Source organism: Lontra canadensis, unplaced genomic scaffold, assembly GCF_010015895.1.
Source record: "Lontra canadensis isolate GAN:19392208 unplaced genomic scaffold, GSC_riverotter_1.0 scaffold24, whole genome shotgun sequence".
Lineage (NCBI taxonomy): Eukaryota > Metazoa > Chordata > Mammalia > Carnivora > Mustelidae > Lontra > Lontra canadensis.
The window spans coordinates 11,688,893-11,705,417 of NW_022631018.1; the positions used below are offsets into that span (position 1 = coordinate 11,688,893).

Below are 16,525 nucleotides of genomic sequence, written 5' to 3' on the forward strand. Positions count from 1 at the left end.
TTGGATATTCTCTTCTGGTTTTTTTTCCCCCCCAATCTTTTTTTCTTTTTGCCTTTCAGTTTTGTCAATGTCTATTTAGACATCCTCAAGCTCAGAAATTCTTTCCTTGGCTATACTCCATATCCATTAAGGTGTTCTTCTTTCTTTATGTGTTTTTCTTTTTTTAATAATCTTTACACCTGCTATGGGGCTTGAACTCACAACCCCGAGGATCAAGAGTTGCATGCTCTTCCTACTGAGCTGGACAGGTGCCCCAAGACATTCTTCATTTCTGTTACAGTATTTTTTTTTTTAAGTCTAGCATTCCTTTTTGGTTCTTTCTTAGAATTTCCATCTCTCTTTTTACATTGTTTACTTATTCTTCCATATTTTCTACCCATTAGAGTCCTCAGCATTATCAATCAATCATAATTTTAAGTTCCCGATCTCATAATTTCAACATCTCTGCCATATCTGAGTCTGGTTTTGATGCTTGCTCTGTCTCTTCCAACTGTGTTTTCTGTCTTTCAGTATATCTTGTAATTTTTTGTTGATAGGTGCACATGATGTGCTGGGTAAAAGGAACAGCTATAAATAGGCTTTTAATAATGTGGCGGTAAGTTGTGGGGAAAGGGAAAGCGTCCTGTAGTCCTAGGATTAGATACCAGTCTTTTCTTGAGCTGCTGCCTTTGGACTGTCAACATCAGACAACCCTGTCAGCCTTTCTCTCCCCCTTAGTTTAGACAGGATGACCATAGCAGGTTGGGATTTGGTCTTTTCCTTCTCTCAAGTCCATTGGGCTCTGATAAAACTCCAGCAAGTTCAGTTCTGGTTGAAGAGTTTCTCCTGAGGGCTGACCTTGTTAAGAAGAACAGGCTACTCTGGCATATTTCAAAATGGTTTCCCCTACTGTTAGCATAAGGGGATTTTTCTCTGATATTTGTTTTGAGAACCTGTTAGAGGTCCAGGAGGTAAAACTCACAGAAGCCTCCCCAATGACTGGGTTCTCTGGAGATTTTATATCTCAGACCTGTCTACAACGAGCCTCTAATGATTTCTCAGTTGTAGTTCAGGTTTCCAAACACTGGCACTGATGCCTACAAAGGTTTCTGCTCTGGTAAGTTGTGAGTCTCTGTATTTACCTGGGAGTGTCTCCAAATTTAGGGGCAGCACCTTGTCCTGTGATGTCATTTCTCCTACAGGTATAAGAAGAGTTGTTGATTTTTCTATTTATTCAGCTTTTTACTTGTTCAAACAAAGTGGCTCCCAAACTTCTTAAATGCTAGACTGAAAACTGGTAGTATTCTTTTGAATATTTTTATATAAAGGATCATGTGATCTATGAACAGAGATAGTTTTATTTTTTCCCTTCCAGTTTGGATACTTTTTATTTCTTTTTCTTATCTAATTCCTCTGGCTAAATACGCCAGTAGAATATTACATAGCAGCAGTAAAAATGGGCATCCTTGTCTCATTCCTAATGTTAGGGAGAAAGTTTTTATTTGTTCAACATTGAGTATAATGGTAACTGTGGGCTTTTCATAAACATCTTTTATCATGTTGAACATGTTCCGTTCTATTCCTAGTTTTTTGGGAGTTCTCATTATGAAAGGATATTGGATTTTGTGAAATGACTTATGTGCTTCAAGTAAGATAATCATCCCCTCTTCCAGGTCCTATTAATGTATTATTTTTTTTTTTTACACTGAACCACCCTTATATTCCTGAAATGAACCACTTTCATGGTGCATCATCTTTTTAATATGGTTTTGGACTTAGTTTGCCAGCATTTTGCTGGCATCTATATTCATTAGGAATACTGGTCTGTAATTTTCTTTTCTTGTAATGTTCTTAATATGTCTTTGGTATCAAGGTAATGCTGACCTTAAAGAATGAGTTGAGAAGTACTCCTTATTCTTGTCATCTTTGGAAGAGATGGACTGGTGTTCATTCTTCTTTAAATGTTTGGTTCAGTCCACTAGTGAAAGCATCTGGCCCTGGACTTTTCTTTGCCACAATTCTTCTTATTATTGATTATATCTTTTCACTTGTTATAAGTCTGTTAGATTTTCTTTTTTTTCTTGAACCATTTAAAGTAATTTGTGTGCTTTTATAACGGTTTGTCAATTTTGTTTATCTTTCAAAATAATGAACTTTTGGTTTCATTCTCATTATTTTTCCATTCTCATTTTATTTAACTCTTCTCTAATCTTTATTAGTTCCTTCCTTCTGCTAGCTTTGAGTTTCCTTTACTCTTATTTTTATAGTTCCATAGATAGTAAAATTAAGCAACTAATTTGAGACCTTCCTTTTTTTAAAAATATAGTTACTTACAGCTACAAATCTCCCTCTGAGTACTGCCTTCACTGCATCCAGTGTGGCGTTTTAATTTCATTCCTCTGTAGGTATTTTTCTAATTTCCTTTGATTCCTTCTTTGATCATTAATTAAGAGTATCTTGTTTTATCTCCACATGTATTTTTTTTTTTAACACTCCAGTTATTCTTATCTTACTGATTTTTGGCTTCATACCGTTGTGGCTAGAGAAGATACTTTGTATGACTTCAATCTTCTTACATTTTTGAGACTAGTTTTGTATCCTAACATCCAGCCTAATCTGGGAGAATATATCATGTGCACTTGAGAATAATATGTGTTCTGCTGTGTTGAGTGGAAGGTCTGGTTGGTTATAGTGTTATTCAAGACTTTTTATCTTTACTCATCTTCTCTCTGTATGTTCTATGCACTATTGGAAATGGGATACTGAATTTTCTGTTATTCAATAATTATTTCTCCCTTCAATTCTATTGAAAAGTATTCCTAGTGGACTGAAGATTCCTACAGACTTTTAGAATGGTCAAAATAGGTTTCAAAACCAATTCAAAATAGGTTTACAAGAAACTAAACCAAGAAATTCCAGTTTTAGAAAATATCCTCAAGAGGGACACCTGGGTGGCTCAGCCGGTTAAACATCTGCCTTCGGCTCAGGTCATGATCCCAGGGTTCTGGGATCGAGTCCCACATTCGCCTCTCTGCTCAGCAGGGTGCCTGCCTCTCCCTCTACCTCTGCCTGCTGCTCTACCTACTTGTGCGCTCTCTCTCTCTGGCAAATAAATAAATAAAATCTTAAAAAAAATATCCTCAAGAAATGACAGTAATGTAATGATCACAGCCAACACCTGCTGAGCCTTTACTTTCTGCCAGGTCCTGGGCAAAGCATTTTAAATGCATTTACTTATGTATTGGGTAGTTCTATTTTTAACTCAAACTTATAAATGATAGAAGAGACTATGAGCATTTGAGTAGTCAGTAAATACACGTTATTCAAAGCTTTCAGAGCATCAATGATTCTTACAGAAAAAAAAAAAAAAGACTAGTGGCTAGAATGTGGCACTGAGTTGGAAAACCCGTATTTAAACTGTACTTAACACTTATGATGACATAATCCTTAACACCTCTAGGTCTCAATTTCCTCAACCGCAAATAATCTCTAAGATTCCTTCTAGTCTGTACTTTATGATTATTTGTTACCCAAATCACCTAAAACAGTGCTAGAAACAAAATAGTCTCGGATTGAAAATTATTTGAGACAGTAATTTAATAACTTCCATATACTACTACTGTCCCAGAAGCATAAGTATACAGAAGAAACACCTCTGCTTGGGAAAGCTAACCATGACTCATGACTGTGCAATCATGATAAACTAAAAAATTAAAAACAAATAAACCAATCCCTAAAAATAAGAAATAAAATCTAGAGTTTATATTTATAGCAGAGAAACCTCATTTGCAACCCTGATATTCGACAGAGAAAAGTTCTGACCAATTCTACATTCATTCATTGAGTTAACACATTTATTAAACAAGTATTAAAATCTGGCCCTGACCCAGGTTAAAACTATACCTGTATGTTTTCAATAAGTTTGGTCACAGTTTAGGCAGGGAGACATTTTGTGGATAAATACAATAAAATCTATGCTAAAATTATTAACAGAATTCTAAAGTAGCACAAACTTCCTGAGATGACATTCAACTTGATTCTTTTATTTGCCAGATGAGTAAGACTAGACTATATATGGTTATGCAAGTAGAGGGTGTAGGTGAAGGCTGGTGGGCAGCATAGAGGAGACAGTTTTGCTAAGGTCAGAGTGGAGAAAAGGCAGGGATCATGTTCAGATTATAATTTAGTGCTGCAGAAATAGGATGTCAATTTAATCGCAATTCTCTCATTTTGACATACACAACATTATTATCAAGGCTGAGAGCACTTCACAAATATATGCACATACTCCTTAAATAAAACCAATGAGATAGGATTTTACAGATAAGAAAATTAAAGTCCAGAGAGATTAAGTAAGTGTTTTGCAGCATTACATGGCTAGTAACTGATGAGGGTAGGAATTAAAACCAAGCAGTCTAACTCCAGAGCTGGCACAAGGATTTCCCTTGTAAGCACTTCTGCTCAGATGTGGTAGCCCATGCCTATTATTGTCTCACCTATTACTGTCTCACCCATGTAACAGAAGTATCTGTGGAGCTACCCCTGAGCCTCTCCTATGTCATTTATAAGATGAGGGTCTGGGTATCTAACAAGGCACCCCATGCAGATTACTGATACATCTTGTCCAGGTGGGCAGTTCTTCCTAAATATTTGATATTTTCTGATCGATTTCTTCTCCTTACTAAGCACAACCTTCCCTTTCTTTCCAGAACGATGCGGAAGTCTACATCAGCTTCCCTCTGGGAATGAGAATTAAGAATATTAGATTTGGAGGATAGATAGTTTTTACTCCACATCAAAGAGAATACATAAACTAACACTTCTTTTAAGCCTAAAGAGAAGAAAACTAATTTAACTTCACAAATGTGAAATCAGACACTACCTTTAGTCCCTCCAATTCATTTTCCAGTTGCTTGGAATAGTGCTCGCTCTGTTCACGCAGTTTCCTGTCTTTAGATGCTTCAGCAGCTACAGCTTCTGTATGAACTTCCAGCTTTAAAATAAAATGAAAAGAGCAGATGTCATGGTTATAATTGTTTTCCCAATAAAATGCTTTTCCCCATGGGAATTTACCTTGTAACAAGAAGGTAACTCAAATGTTGAAATTCGTATTTAATAAAATCACTGAACTAAAACAAAGCAAAACAAAACACGTTCTCAATAATTAAAGAAGGAGATATACAGTATTCCACTAATCTGAAAAAGCAGCTTTAATCACTAGCCCACGGGCACTAGAAAGTCTGCCTGACTACTAACCTCTTTCTTGGCTCTCTCTGTTCTGCGCAGTTCTTGCCTTAAGCTTTCAACTTTTTGCATCACCAGGTCCACCTCTTCTTCCTTATCTCGGACATGGCGAGCAAGTTTCTGTTTTTGGGCGTGCAATTCTGTTAGCCGCTCATTGATCTCCATGAACTCCTGCATGGCCAGTTTCCTCTGACAGTGTGCGTCTTTCAGCTCTTTGGACTGGTTTTTTAATCGCTCACTAGCCTGGACTAGTTCCTACAGTTTTGTAAAAAGAATATAAGTTACCAATTCTGCAACCCAGGAACCAATTTTGGCCATCAAAGTAGCTATCGTGAAGTCAAGAAGAGCCAAAACTATTCATCTCAGGACAAAATTAAAAGAAATCAGCTACTTCGGACAGATATTAACAGCAGGGCGCTCTGTTGAGGTTCTCGATTCCTGATGCTAATTGTAATGAAGAGCTGATTCAATCTGCCAGTATCTTAGTCTCCACAAATAAATGAAGACCATAGGAACACCACATACAATGGTCAAAATAAAGATTTTGTGAAATGGAATGGATACTTGCGAGATCTTTAAAAATTATACTGGATCATTACAAATGACAAAAAATAAGAAATGCTCTTATGTGGACACTAAACCTCAGTCCAGAAGCAAGGAGAGAAAGCTAAATAAACTCCTGTATCAAAGTGAGAAACCCGGAGTTAAAGCAGCATTTCTTCTGGCAAAAGAAAATGCAAATCGCTTTTGAGTAAAGAGCCTTAATGAAATGTAGGATTTTTAAGAGCAAACAAACTCCAATGATATTTGGACATTAGAATTATCAAATATGAATATAAAATGGGTACATATGAAACATTTGAGGAGGTTAAAAAAAAAGACTATTAAAAATGACCAAGCAGATTTATAAAACTGTGTAGAACATTTAGAAATATAAAAATATGTGTTAAAATTAAAGACCCGAATCCATCAATGCAGTAAGTTCTTCATTTATGAAGCAAGAAAAAATTTTAAAGTTCAAATCCAGAAACTTTCAAAAAATAAAACTGTGTAGCACCAAATAAAAATAAATGTCTTTAAAAGAAGTCAGTGAAAAAAGACAAATCACAAAGTATGTTCCACCCTCAAAAACAAAAACAAGAGAGACTAAGAAGTAACAATAGAAACAGGGGGAAATGTTTCTAATGACGTAAGTAATTAAAATTGTATTTTAACTTTAAATTTTAATTTTTTTTTTTAAATATTTTATTTATTTATTTGACAGAGAGACACAGCGAGAGAGGGAACACAAGCAGGGGGAGGGGAAGTGGGAGAGGGAGAAGCAGGCCTCTCACCAAGCAGGGAGCCCAATGCGGGGCTCAATCCCAGGACCCAAGATCATGACCTGAGCTGAAGGCAGACACTTAACGACTGAGCCACCCAGGCGCCCTTAAATTTTAATTTAAATTAACTAATTTAAATTTCTTTTCAGGTATGAGGCTAAATAATTATATTCATATAAACAAAAACTGACAGAACTTATCACTATCAGATCTCCACTAAATAGAAACCTCTAAAGATTTACTTTAGGAAAAAGAAAAATAATTTTGGAAGCAAAGTCTAGCAGAGAAAGACAATTATCATATGGTTTCACTTATATGTGGAACATAAGGAAGAGCATGGAGGACATTCGGAGAAGGAAGGGAAAAATGGAGGGGGCAGAAATCAGAGGGGGAGACAAGCCATGAGATACTATGGATTCCAGGAAACAAGCTGAGGGTTTTGGGGGAGAGGAAGGGGAGGGAGGGATGGGCAAGCCGGGTGAAGGGTATTAAGGAGGGCACGGATTGCATGGAGCACTAGGTGTTATATGCAAATAATGAATCATGGAACATTACATCAAAAACTAATGACGTACTAAAAAAAATTTAAAAATATAAAAAGCAAAGTCTAATGACAGAGAAATGGAGGACTAAGAAACTGGTAAACATAAATGTGAATGTGAACAAACACGTGGATGAGACTGTATTATAAAAATGTCTCGTCCATATCCAAACAAATAAATAAAATATTTTGTTTATTCAAAACAAAAAGGATATAAGTAAAATATTAATAAAAAACAACATTGGCATTTGGAAGAGGTAACAGAGTTAAAGGTCCTTAAATTGTTTGGGAGGTGTGGTTTAAAATATTAAATTTAGACTCTCTTAAATATGCATGACAAAACTCAAGAGCACTACTAGAAACTATTAAAACAAGTAGTGAGTGGGAAGAAAAACAAACACTTCAATCAAATTTCAAGAAAAAATTTTGCAAGATGAAAAAAATTCTGGAGATTCGTTGCACAACATGAATGTACTTCCACTACTGAATGGTGTGTTTTAAAAATGGTTAGATTTTATAGTATATGTATTTACCACAATTTTAAAAAGGCAAGAAAGGAAACAAAGGCACAAAAAAAAGCATGACAAACATAAAGCAGAAATTTGGTAGAGACTTGTCTATACACATTGATAGTCAAAACAAATATAAAAGGGCGAAGTTTGTTATACCAAATTAAAAAATAATATCTAGATTTTAATAGAAAAAGTATTAATGATAGAGAATGTCCCACACAATGATAAAATTCAACACTAGAAAGAATTGCTATTCTAAACTTTTATGCATTCCACAAGATAGATTCAAAATAGATTACAAAGAAATTGCAAGAACATCATAGAAAAATTGGTAAATACATGACCATAATGAGAAACTTCGATTTGACAATCATTGATAAACTGAGCAGTTTAAAAATAGTGAATATAGAGAGGATGATCAAGCGTTATATATAGAAGCTGCACCCAATATTGGAACATACATTCTTCTCAAGCACATAGTGAACATTTAAAAATGGTTGGCGCCTGGCCGGCTTGGTTGGTAGAGTGTATGACTCCTCATTAGGGGTTGCAAGTTCAAGTCCCATGTTGGGTATAGAGATTATTTAAAAATAAAATCTTTAAAAAATAATAATAAAAATAAATAAAAAATGAAAAATGTAACAATCTGTCTAGGCCATGAAACAAGTCTCAGCAGATTTCAAAGAACATATTAAAGATCAAGTGCTCTAATATCATCACTTTTAAATAGAAATAAAAAATAAAAAGGCTAAATTCCATAATAACTCACTGGTCGAGGAGAAAAGTGAAAGAATATTAAAATATTTAGAACTAAAAACAAGATGAAAATAACAAAAAACAATAAAAATCTTTAGTACATATATTAAAACTTGAGGATTCAGTAAAAGGTTTACTTAGGGGGAGATTTATAACTTGAAATCCTTGTATTGAAACTAAAAAAAAAAAAAGATAAATTCAATGAAATTTTGCATAAAAAGAGACAGAACACATTAATGCTTCTGCCAATATGAGAGGATAATAAAAATTAGGACATAAACTTATGAAACAGAAGTGTCAGAATAATGAACAACAACAAAGACAAAAGTTGGTTCTTTGAGAAAAATAATAAAACAGGTAAATATCTGGTGAGATCAAACAAGGAGAGAAGAATAAATGCCAAAAGAAATAATACTAAGAAAAAAGGTTATAACTACAAATCTGGAAGAGAGTTTAAAAAGCTAATGAAAAAATCTAATGAAAAACTTTGTCAATAAATTTGTTAGCTTTTGAAATGAATGAATTCCTACAGAAATACAATTTATTAAAACTGTTTCACGAAGAAATAGAATGCCTAAGTACTCCTATAATAATTAAAGTACCTAAATCCATAGTTAAAAAACTTTCCCCATCCCCTCAGTGGGAGAGGATTTCCAAACTCAGAGGGTTACACAATTGACTCCTCCAGTGTTTCAAGGAATAAACATTACTCTTACACAAACTTTTATAAAGAAGAGAAAAAGAGGCAATGCTGCCCAACTCATTCTATGAGACCAAAATAACCCTGACATTGTAAAAACACCAGAACAATAGAAAAAAATTAAAAGCCAATCATATTGATGAAAACAAAAAATCCAACAACAACAAAAATTTAGCAGATCAACTCTAGTGACATATAAAGCAGATAAACATGAAATCTGGATAGACTCCTTGTATTGAAATTCCAGCTCCAACACTTTCTAGCTCTATGAACTTAAGCAAGTGCGCTTGACCTTCTCTGTGCTTGGTCTCACCATTTATAAAATGAGAATAATAATAAACAGTGCTATTATGTAAGTGTTACATATACTAGCATATTATTATTTAGGATATAATGCACATGAAATTTAGGTTTAACCCAGAAATGCAAAAATGGTTTAACATTAGAAAAAAATTCATCAATGTAATTTACCAAACCAAGTTACTAAAGAAGAACAGTCCTATAATTACAACAATATATATCAACAAACGCCTAGAAATTGGTTGCAATAGTGTACAAAAAAGTACATTAGGTAAGTCCAATACCCATTCCTGATAAAAATGATTATCAAAATAGGAACAGAAGATAACTTTCTTAACCTGATAAAAATTATTTACCAAAAACTTACAGAAAACATTATTAGTGGTCAACCAGTAAAGGCATTTTCTTTGAAATCAGGAATAAGACAGGGAAGCCTGCTATCACAAGTTCTATTCAACACTGTACTGTGGGTTCTAGCTAATACAGCAAGACAAGATAAGAAAGGTCATAAAAACCAGAAAAAGAAACAAAACTGTCATTATTTGCAAAGAACCCCAAAGAATTTCAAATATATTAGTACAATTAACAAGAATTTAGTAATGTTGCTGGAACAAAATCAGTAAGAAAATATAATTTTAAAGATACCATTTAAAATATGAAAAAATAGAATAATAAATTTAAAGAAAGGCAAATAAGACATGGATAAAATTTTATGGAAAAACATTTTAAAAAATGTTAAAGACATGAAGAGATATACCATGTTTGTGGAAGGACTGTGGGAGTCTAGAGAAAATATTTCTATATTTTTCTATGGATAGGCCTTTGTAAGCAAATTTTACTGAAACCTGGAATCTGGACTAAAAGGAAGTCTTATAATTTATGTCTAATTTAGAATGAGAAACTCCAGAGAGATTTAACTCCTGAATGTATGTGTTTATGCTTCAGCAAGGGGTGGGGAGAGGAGTCTGGATCAGGGAGGGATCCTCTTTATAGAGCTTGAGACTCTGGGCTTATCTTTCCACTGGAGTGACTGATCTATATTCCAGAGCCATAGATCCTTCTCTTGACATTTCCAAGGAGACTCTCAGAGGGTGGGTGGAGACTGGGGCGGGGGACCGGCAGGGGTAGGAAGCATCCATCACTCCCTTTATATAAACACCCAGACTCACAACACAGACTCCATATATGTCATGTTTTATCTATCCTGCTGTCATTGCATTGCCCCCAGAGGTAAGAATTAGCACACAGCGGAGGGATGTGGTTATTTCTGCTCTACATATATCACAATACTATACTCTGCTCTTGAAATCTGTATGTGCATTTGGAATAATATTCATAAATATGGATAGTAAGAACTTAAAGATCCAATACTGCAATTATGTCAATTCTCCTGAAATTACTCTACAGATTTAATGCAATTTTAATCAAAATCCCATCACAGTTTTTAAGGAATGAGATACAGACTCATTCATAAATGGAAATGTAATATATGACAGAGGTGACATCACACATCACTGTGGAAAAGAGGGGTTATTTAGTAAATGAGTAAGTGGTTAGCTACATAGGAAAAACTGAAATTGGATCTTTATCTCACATGATACAAAAAATAAATTTCTAGTGTATTAAAAATTTAAATATGAAAGACCAAACTTCAAAACTGCAAAATAAAAACTGAACACTTAAAAAAAAAAACCCAGAATTTTTAACCTCAGATTTCTTACACATGCCAGCAAAACTTTAGAAAGAAAGATCGATAAATTTGACTACATTAAAACTAAGAACTTCTGTTATTCAAAATCCCATAAAGAAAGTGAAAAGACAAGCCACTAACTGGGAGATATCTGTAGCATACACAACTGACAAAAGATTAATATAGAAATTTTCAAGAATTCTTAGCTAACCAATAAGAAAAAGACAACCCAAGAGAAAAATATATACAAAGGATACTGAGAGGCATTTCACTAAAGAAATATAAATGATAAATGGGCATATGTAAGACACTCAACATCATTAGTAATTAGAGAAGTTAAGACCTTATAACAAAATATCATTCTAGACCTAAAATACCAATTTCGACTAAGGTTGGCCAAAATAATTTACCTAATAATATGAAGTACTATTAAATATACACTAGGTGGTGGGAGTTAAAGTATAAATCAGTATATTATAATAAAAACAGAGTATTATCATTACTTATGACCCAACTATTCTACTCGTGTTTGTATAAGCAAGTGTGTACAGATCAGTATATTGTTCAAGAATGTTCATTTACAGTAGTTGTCAAGTATAAGCAACCTTAATGTCTGTACACAAAGAATGGTATAAATTCTGAAGTGTTCACATAATGGTATACTATACAGCAACTACATGAATGTTTTATAGCTATTTGGATGAATCTTAGAAATATGATGAGTGGAAAAAAACTACAAGAAATTGCATATATCATTTTATAAAGCTCGGAAAAAAGCAACACTAAATTTTATATATATATATATATATATATATATATATATATAGTCTTTTAATTTCCTATGGCATTAAAAATGCTTTAGCCAGCAAGCTCAATGGCTATACATTAGTCCATCATATTAATTGGTTGGGCATTTCAGTTGCGTCTAATATTTTTCTTTTATAAATGTGGTGAGAAATTTCTCTGTGAGCAAATCTTTGACCGTCTGATTATCTTCTTAAATTTTGACAAATGGAGTTTACTCTATCAAGTATTTCAGTACTTTAAAGCTTTGGATACTTACTGCAAATTAGCTTTCCAAAAATAATATATCAGATTATAATCTCATCTTCAGTATTTGGCACTGGCATTTTATTTTACTGAAGTGTAATTAACATACAATGTTAGTAGTTTCAGATGTATAATATAGAGATTAGACGATTCTATCCTTTACTCAGTGCTCACCATGAGAAATGTAGCTACCATCTGTCACTACATACATATATTTTATTATATATTATTTAGAGGTATACTAATATGTAATAAAATTTTTTTCCATAAGGAAATGATTGACATAAAATTCAGTACAGTGATTACCATTTTAATATTACTATAATATTATTAAAACAAATAGAACATGTTATAAATTCAAAATATTATTAGATTGGCCATGAATTTAAATGGAACTTGTATACCACACTGCTTGTAACTGCATTAAGAAAAAAGTAATAATAAACAAATAATACATGATATGTTAAAAAAAGTAAAAATACACTAATCAATTTAATCTTTATAACTTTTTCTGTTAGTCTTTTTTATTAGTTTTTTATTAGCTTCATCAGCAAAAGGTATTTGTTTTATTTGACAGAGATCACAAGTAGGCAGAGAGGCCAGCAGGAACGGGGGGAAGCAGGCTCCCCCCTGAGCAGAGAGCCCGATGCGGGGCTCGATCCCAGGACCCTGGGACCACAACCCAAGCCGAAGGCAGAGGCTTTAACCCCCTGAGCCACCCAGGTACCCCGGTTTTATTTTTAATTGCCTCCACTTCTTTACTGACAGCAAGACCTTAAAATCTTGCCCCAAAAGAAATTCATTATGTCATCAATTATATATTATATCATTGAATACAATTTATACTACGCCAAAAACCACTCATTTCTTTATTGTGTTGGCTAGTATTAATTCCAACATTATTTTATTTGTTAATGAAAGGCAAAATATATACACTGAGTGGTTCAGGTATTCTCTGGTGCTTGAGTATTATTTGAACCCTACTGAATTTGTTAGAGTGTCTCTGCCATTAATAAATTTTATTGATGTTCACAATACTGTTTGAGTGTTACCTAAAGTTCTTATGAAATTTAGCTTATTCATCCATGCTTTGAAAGATAAACTGACATTTTAAAAGATAATTAAAACACTAAAAAATTTTTATTTTAATCTTTTTAAAATGTTCATATCAGCAAATCACAGTGAAAATATGCCTATATTTTAAATTTTTCCATAGATACTAACTATGGCTTACTATTTACTTATTCCTTTTTAATATTTTTCAATAACATTTATTTTTTTTTAAAGATTTATTTATTTGCGAGAGAGAGAGAGAGAGAGAGAGAGAGAGCGCATGAGAAGGGAGAGGGTCAGAGTGAGAAGCAGACTCCCCGCTGAGCAGGGAGCCTGATGTGAGACTTGATCCAGGGACTCCAGGATCATGACCCTAGCCGAAGGCAGTTGCCCAACCAACTAAGCCACCCAGGTGCCCAACATTTACTTTTAATTAAGTCCTTTGATTATTAACTTCTCAAAAGAACAAATGATTCTGAACTTTAAAATCTTGAGAATATAAAAGTTACATCATTACTAGCTAGGAATCAAATGAAATACACCAAAATAATTCCTAAATCTTTAAACCAATATTTTACAGACAAAATATACTTTACGTTACTGTAATTTACTAGGAAAGCTTTCAGTATACAAATTAAACAAGGTTAAGAATTCAAAAGCAGCTTTAACAATCTACCCACATATTTTTACCTTGTTTAATTCTTCCCTTTCTTGTTGTAGTGTTTTGATTTGTTTTTCATAAGCCTTGATTTGTCGAAAAGCATCATCTAGCTCTCTCCTCACAGAGTTGGCCTCCTCAAGCTGTTGTTCTAAGTGACTTGATTCTAAAAAGAGAAGACAGTGGTTATTTTACTATTTGTATAAAAACAAATGTTTGAAACCAAGGTTTCAACACAACCAATTTTATTTAAAAATAAAGTATTCTGTATTTGGTTTTGGCTTACGGACACCGCATACCACTATGACTATGACTCTGAACAATTAAGTGCTTAGCAAGTTCACTGTAAAGACGGTGCAAACTAATGCCAGTGTGGAGATGCATGAAACGTGCGTACAAAAGTGCCTTACATTTCTATTAGAAAAAGACGACCAGACTTCCAACAAAGTACCTTTAAAACCAATTAAAAGCTTAAAAGTAATAAAAATGACAAAGCCAACCAAACTGACAAAACGGTGTTCTTCTATGGATGGTTATTAGCACTTGTGTGCCGATATTCATCAAATTATTATAAGAGGGCTGTGCTTGTAATGGGTGCAGACTGACAGCCCTGTTTCACTAAAGGTCATTTGAAGCACATACTCTGATTTCTGAAAGCAAGTGTTTGAAAACCTCTGATCTAGAAGAGGAAACTAAGGCCTAGGGAACTGAGTATCTAGCCTGAGGTCAGTATCAGAAGAAAGACAACAGCTCAGAACTCCTGCATCAGCCTCTCCAACTGGAAAAATAAGGTTATCAAACAATACTTAACATTACCACGTCAGAAGAGTTATTAGGAAGCAAAATAAAATCACTAATTTTGATACATGCTTAAATAAATGTTAATAAATTGATATAAAATATTCCTGGCATCAAAAGTAAATTAGCAAATTAAAGAACTGAAGCCCACAAAAACAGAAAAATCTAAACACATTCATTGTGGACTTCTGAACCCGGTATTTTCTATTCTTTACAACCCTGTTACTCTGCATGTTATTTCCAGGCAAGTAGCATTAGCATCCTCTGGAAGCTTGTCAGAAATGCAGAATCCTGGGTCCCACCCAGACTTAATGAATCAGATCTGTATTTGAACAAGATCCCCAGGTCTTGCAAATTCAAGTGTGGGAACAGGTGCATAAAATACTGCACACTGAGTTGAATGCTTTCAATAAATGAAGTAGTGTTTCAAATATACCAGTCCTTTTGAAAAGACCATTTCACGTGTATAGGTAAGTCTCATGGTCAAAAAGTCACTAAAATGCACTAATATAACATATACTAAATGGTGCTAGATTGCTTAAATAAAATAATTTACTGATATTTAGTGCCCTAAACTCATAGATTTATTAAAGAGCTTGTTTATCTTACATATTTTGAAAGTCTAGATACATTAATGGATACAATCGTTTTTTACCAATTTTCAAAAAGTATCTGTGAAGTTGCATTTAACCAGTTTTCATTTTGTCTAAGTATAATTTGAATAGTCTAAACAAATGTTTCACTAAAAGATCATAGGATGTTTAATCTTAAAGATCACAGGATATGTAGTCATATTCAGAAAATTATATTTTATCATTTTCTCAAATTTTAGCATTTCATGTAGAAAATTTTGTTTGTACTAATTTCTTTGAAACATTTTTAAGTGATAATTTTCTGTTACTTTAAGTTTTTAACTTTTTTTAGAATTCAATAATTTGTTATTTCTAATTATTTGGTGTCAAAATTGAGTATGTGAACATGGCTAACATCAATCGCATTTTACGGTTAAGGCATGTCAGGATGAAGCAGTCATATGGCCTGTTTTGTAATCCCTTCTGAGAATATCCACTTCCTTTCTTGCACTCTGAAGAGCTCTTCCCTAGCATGTTAAAGTTTTTTGCAAATTACTGAGTCATTCGCTTATCTCAACTGCTTTTTGTTAGAAACAAAAAGGAAATCAGTGTTTCATAAAATGTCTGCATCACATAAAATTTATGGCAAAATGATTCTGTGGGATAGCTTTGACAGCTTTCAAGGCTGGTTTCTTGTCTTCCTTCAGTGTAGGTTATATTCCAGTTCTATCCCAGCCATTTTGCTTTGGCCGCTTTGCAGCCGAGTTGTTAGGTATATAAATGAATTTTATGTCACATTTTCATGTTTCACGTAGACCAAATGGAGAAGACAAACTCAATTATTTATAAAATCTTACCATATGAAGAGAAGTATTACACTTGCATTTGATATACACAGAATTTTGCATTCCCCAAAGATTAAAAAACCCAAATCTAGAAAAATCCAGAATGCACTGAATTTTGGCCAACCACTCTAAAATGGCTAAATTGCAGGAATGTTTACATTACTACAACAAATAGTGAATTGGATTAAAATTTTGAAAGAAATCCTCAAAGACAGGGCACCTGGGTGGTTCAGTTGGTTAAGTGTCTGCCTTTGGCTCAGGTCGTGATTCCCAGATCCTGGGGTCGAGCCCCACATGGGGCTCCCTGCTCAGCGGGGAGCCTGCCTTCTCCCTTTCCCACTCCCCCTGCTTGTGCTCTGTCAAATAAACAAAAACAAAAAAAAAATCTAAAAAAAAAAAAAAAAAAAAGAAAGAAATCCTCCAAGACTACCAAAAAATATCTCATGCACTATGATTAGCCATAGCATTTAGATGAAGTAATTAAAAACCAGTTTTAGTGAATAAA

General features: G+C 33.7%; 1 protein-coding gene across 21 annotated transcripts in view; it reads right to left on the bottom strand.

The window, feature by feature from the left end:
* Positions 1–16,525, bottom strand: part of CDC42BPA (CDC42 binding protein kinase alpha) — a 324,447-nt gene that overhangs the window by 107,448 nt on the left and 200,474 nt on the right. For 19 of the 21 annotated variants that reach the window (XM_032862845.1, XM_032862842.1, XM_032862841.1 and 16 more), the window contains exons 12-14: positions 13,838–13,971; positions 5,236–5,478; positions 4,862–4,972 (exon numbers count right to left, since the gene is read on the bottom strand). In XM_032862845.1, coding sequence (XP_032718736.1) covers positions 4,862–4,972; positions 5,236–5,478; positions 13,838–13,971 — 488 coding nt within the window. The remainder of the gene's footprint in view (positions 1–4,861; positions 4,973–5,235; positions 5,479–13,837; positions 13,972–16,525) is intronic. The other 2 variants (XM_032862852.1, XM_032862860.1) reach the window with 1 other exon arrangement.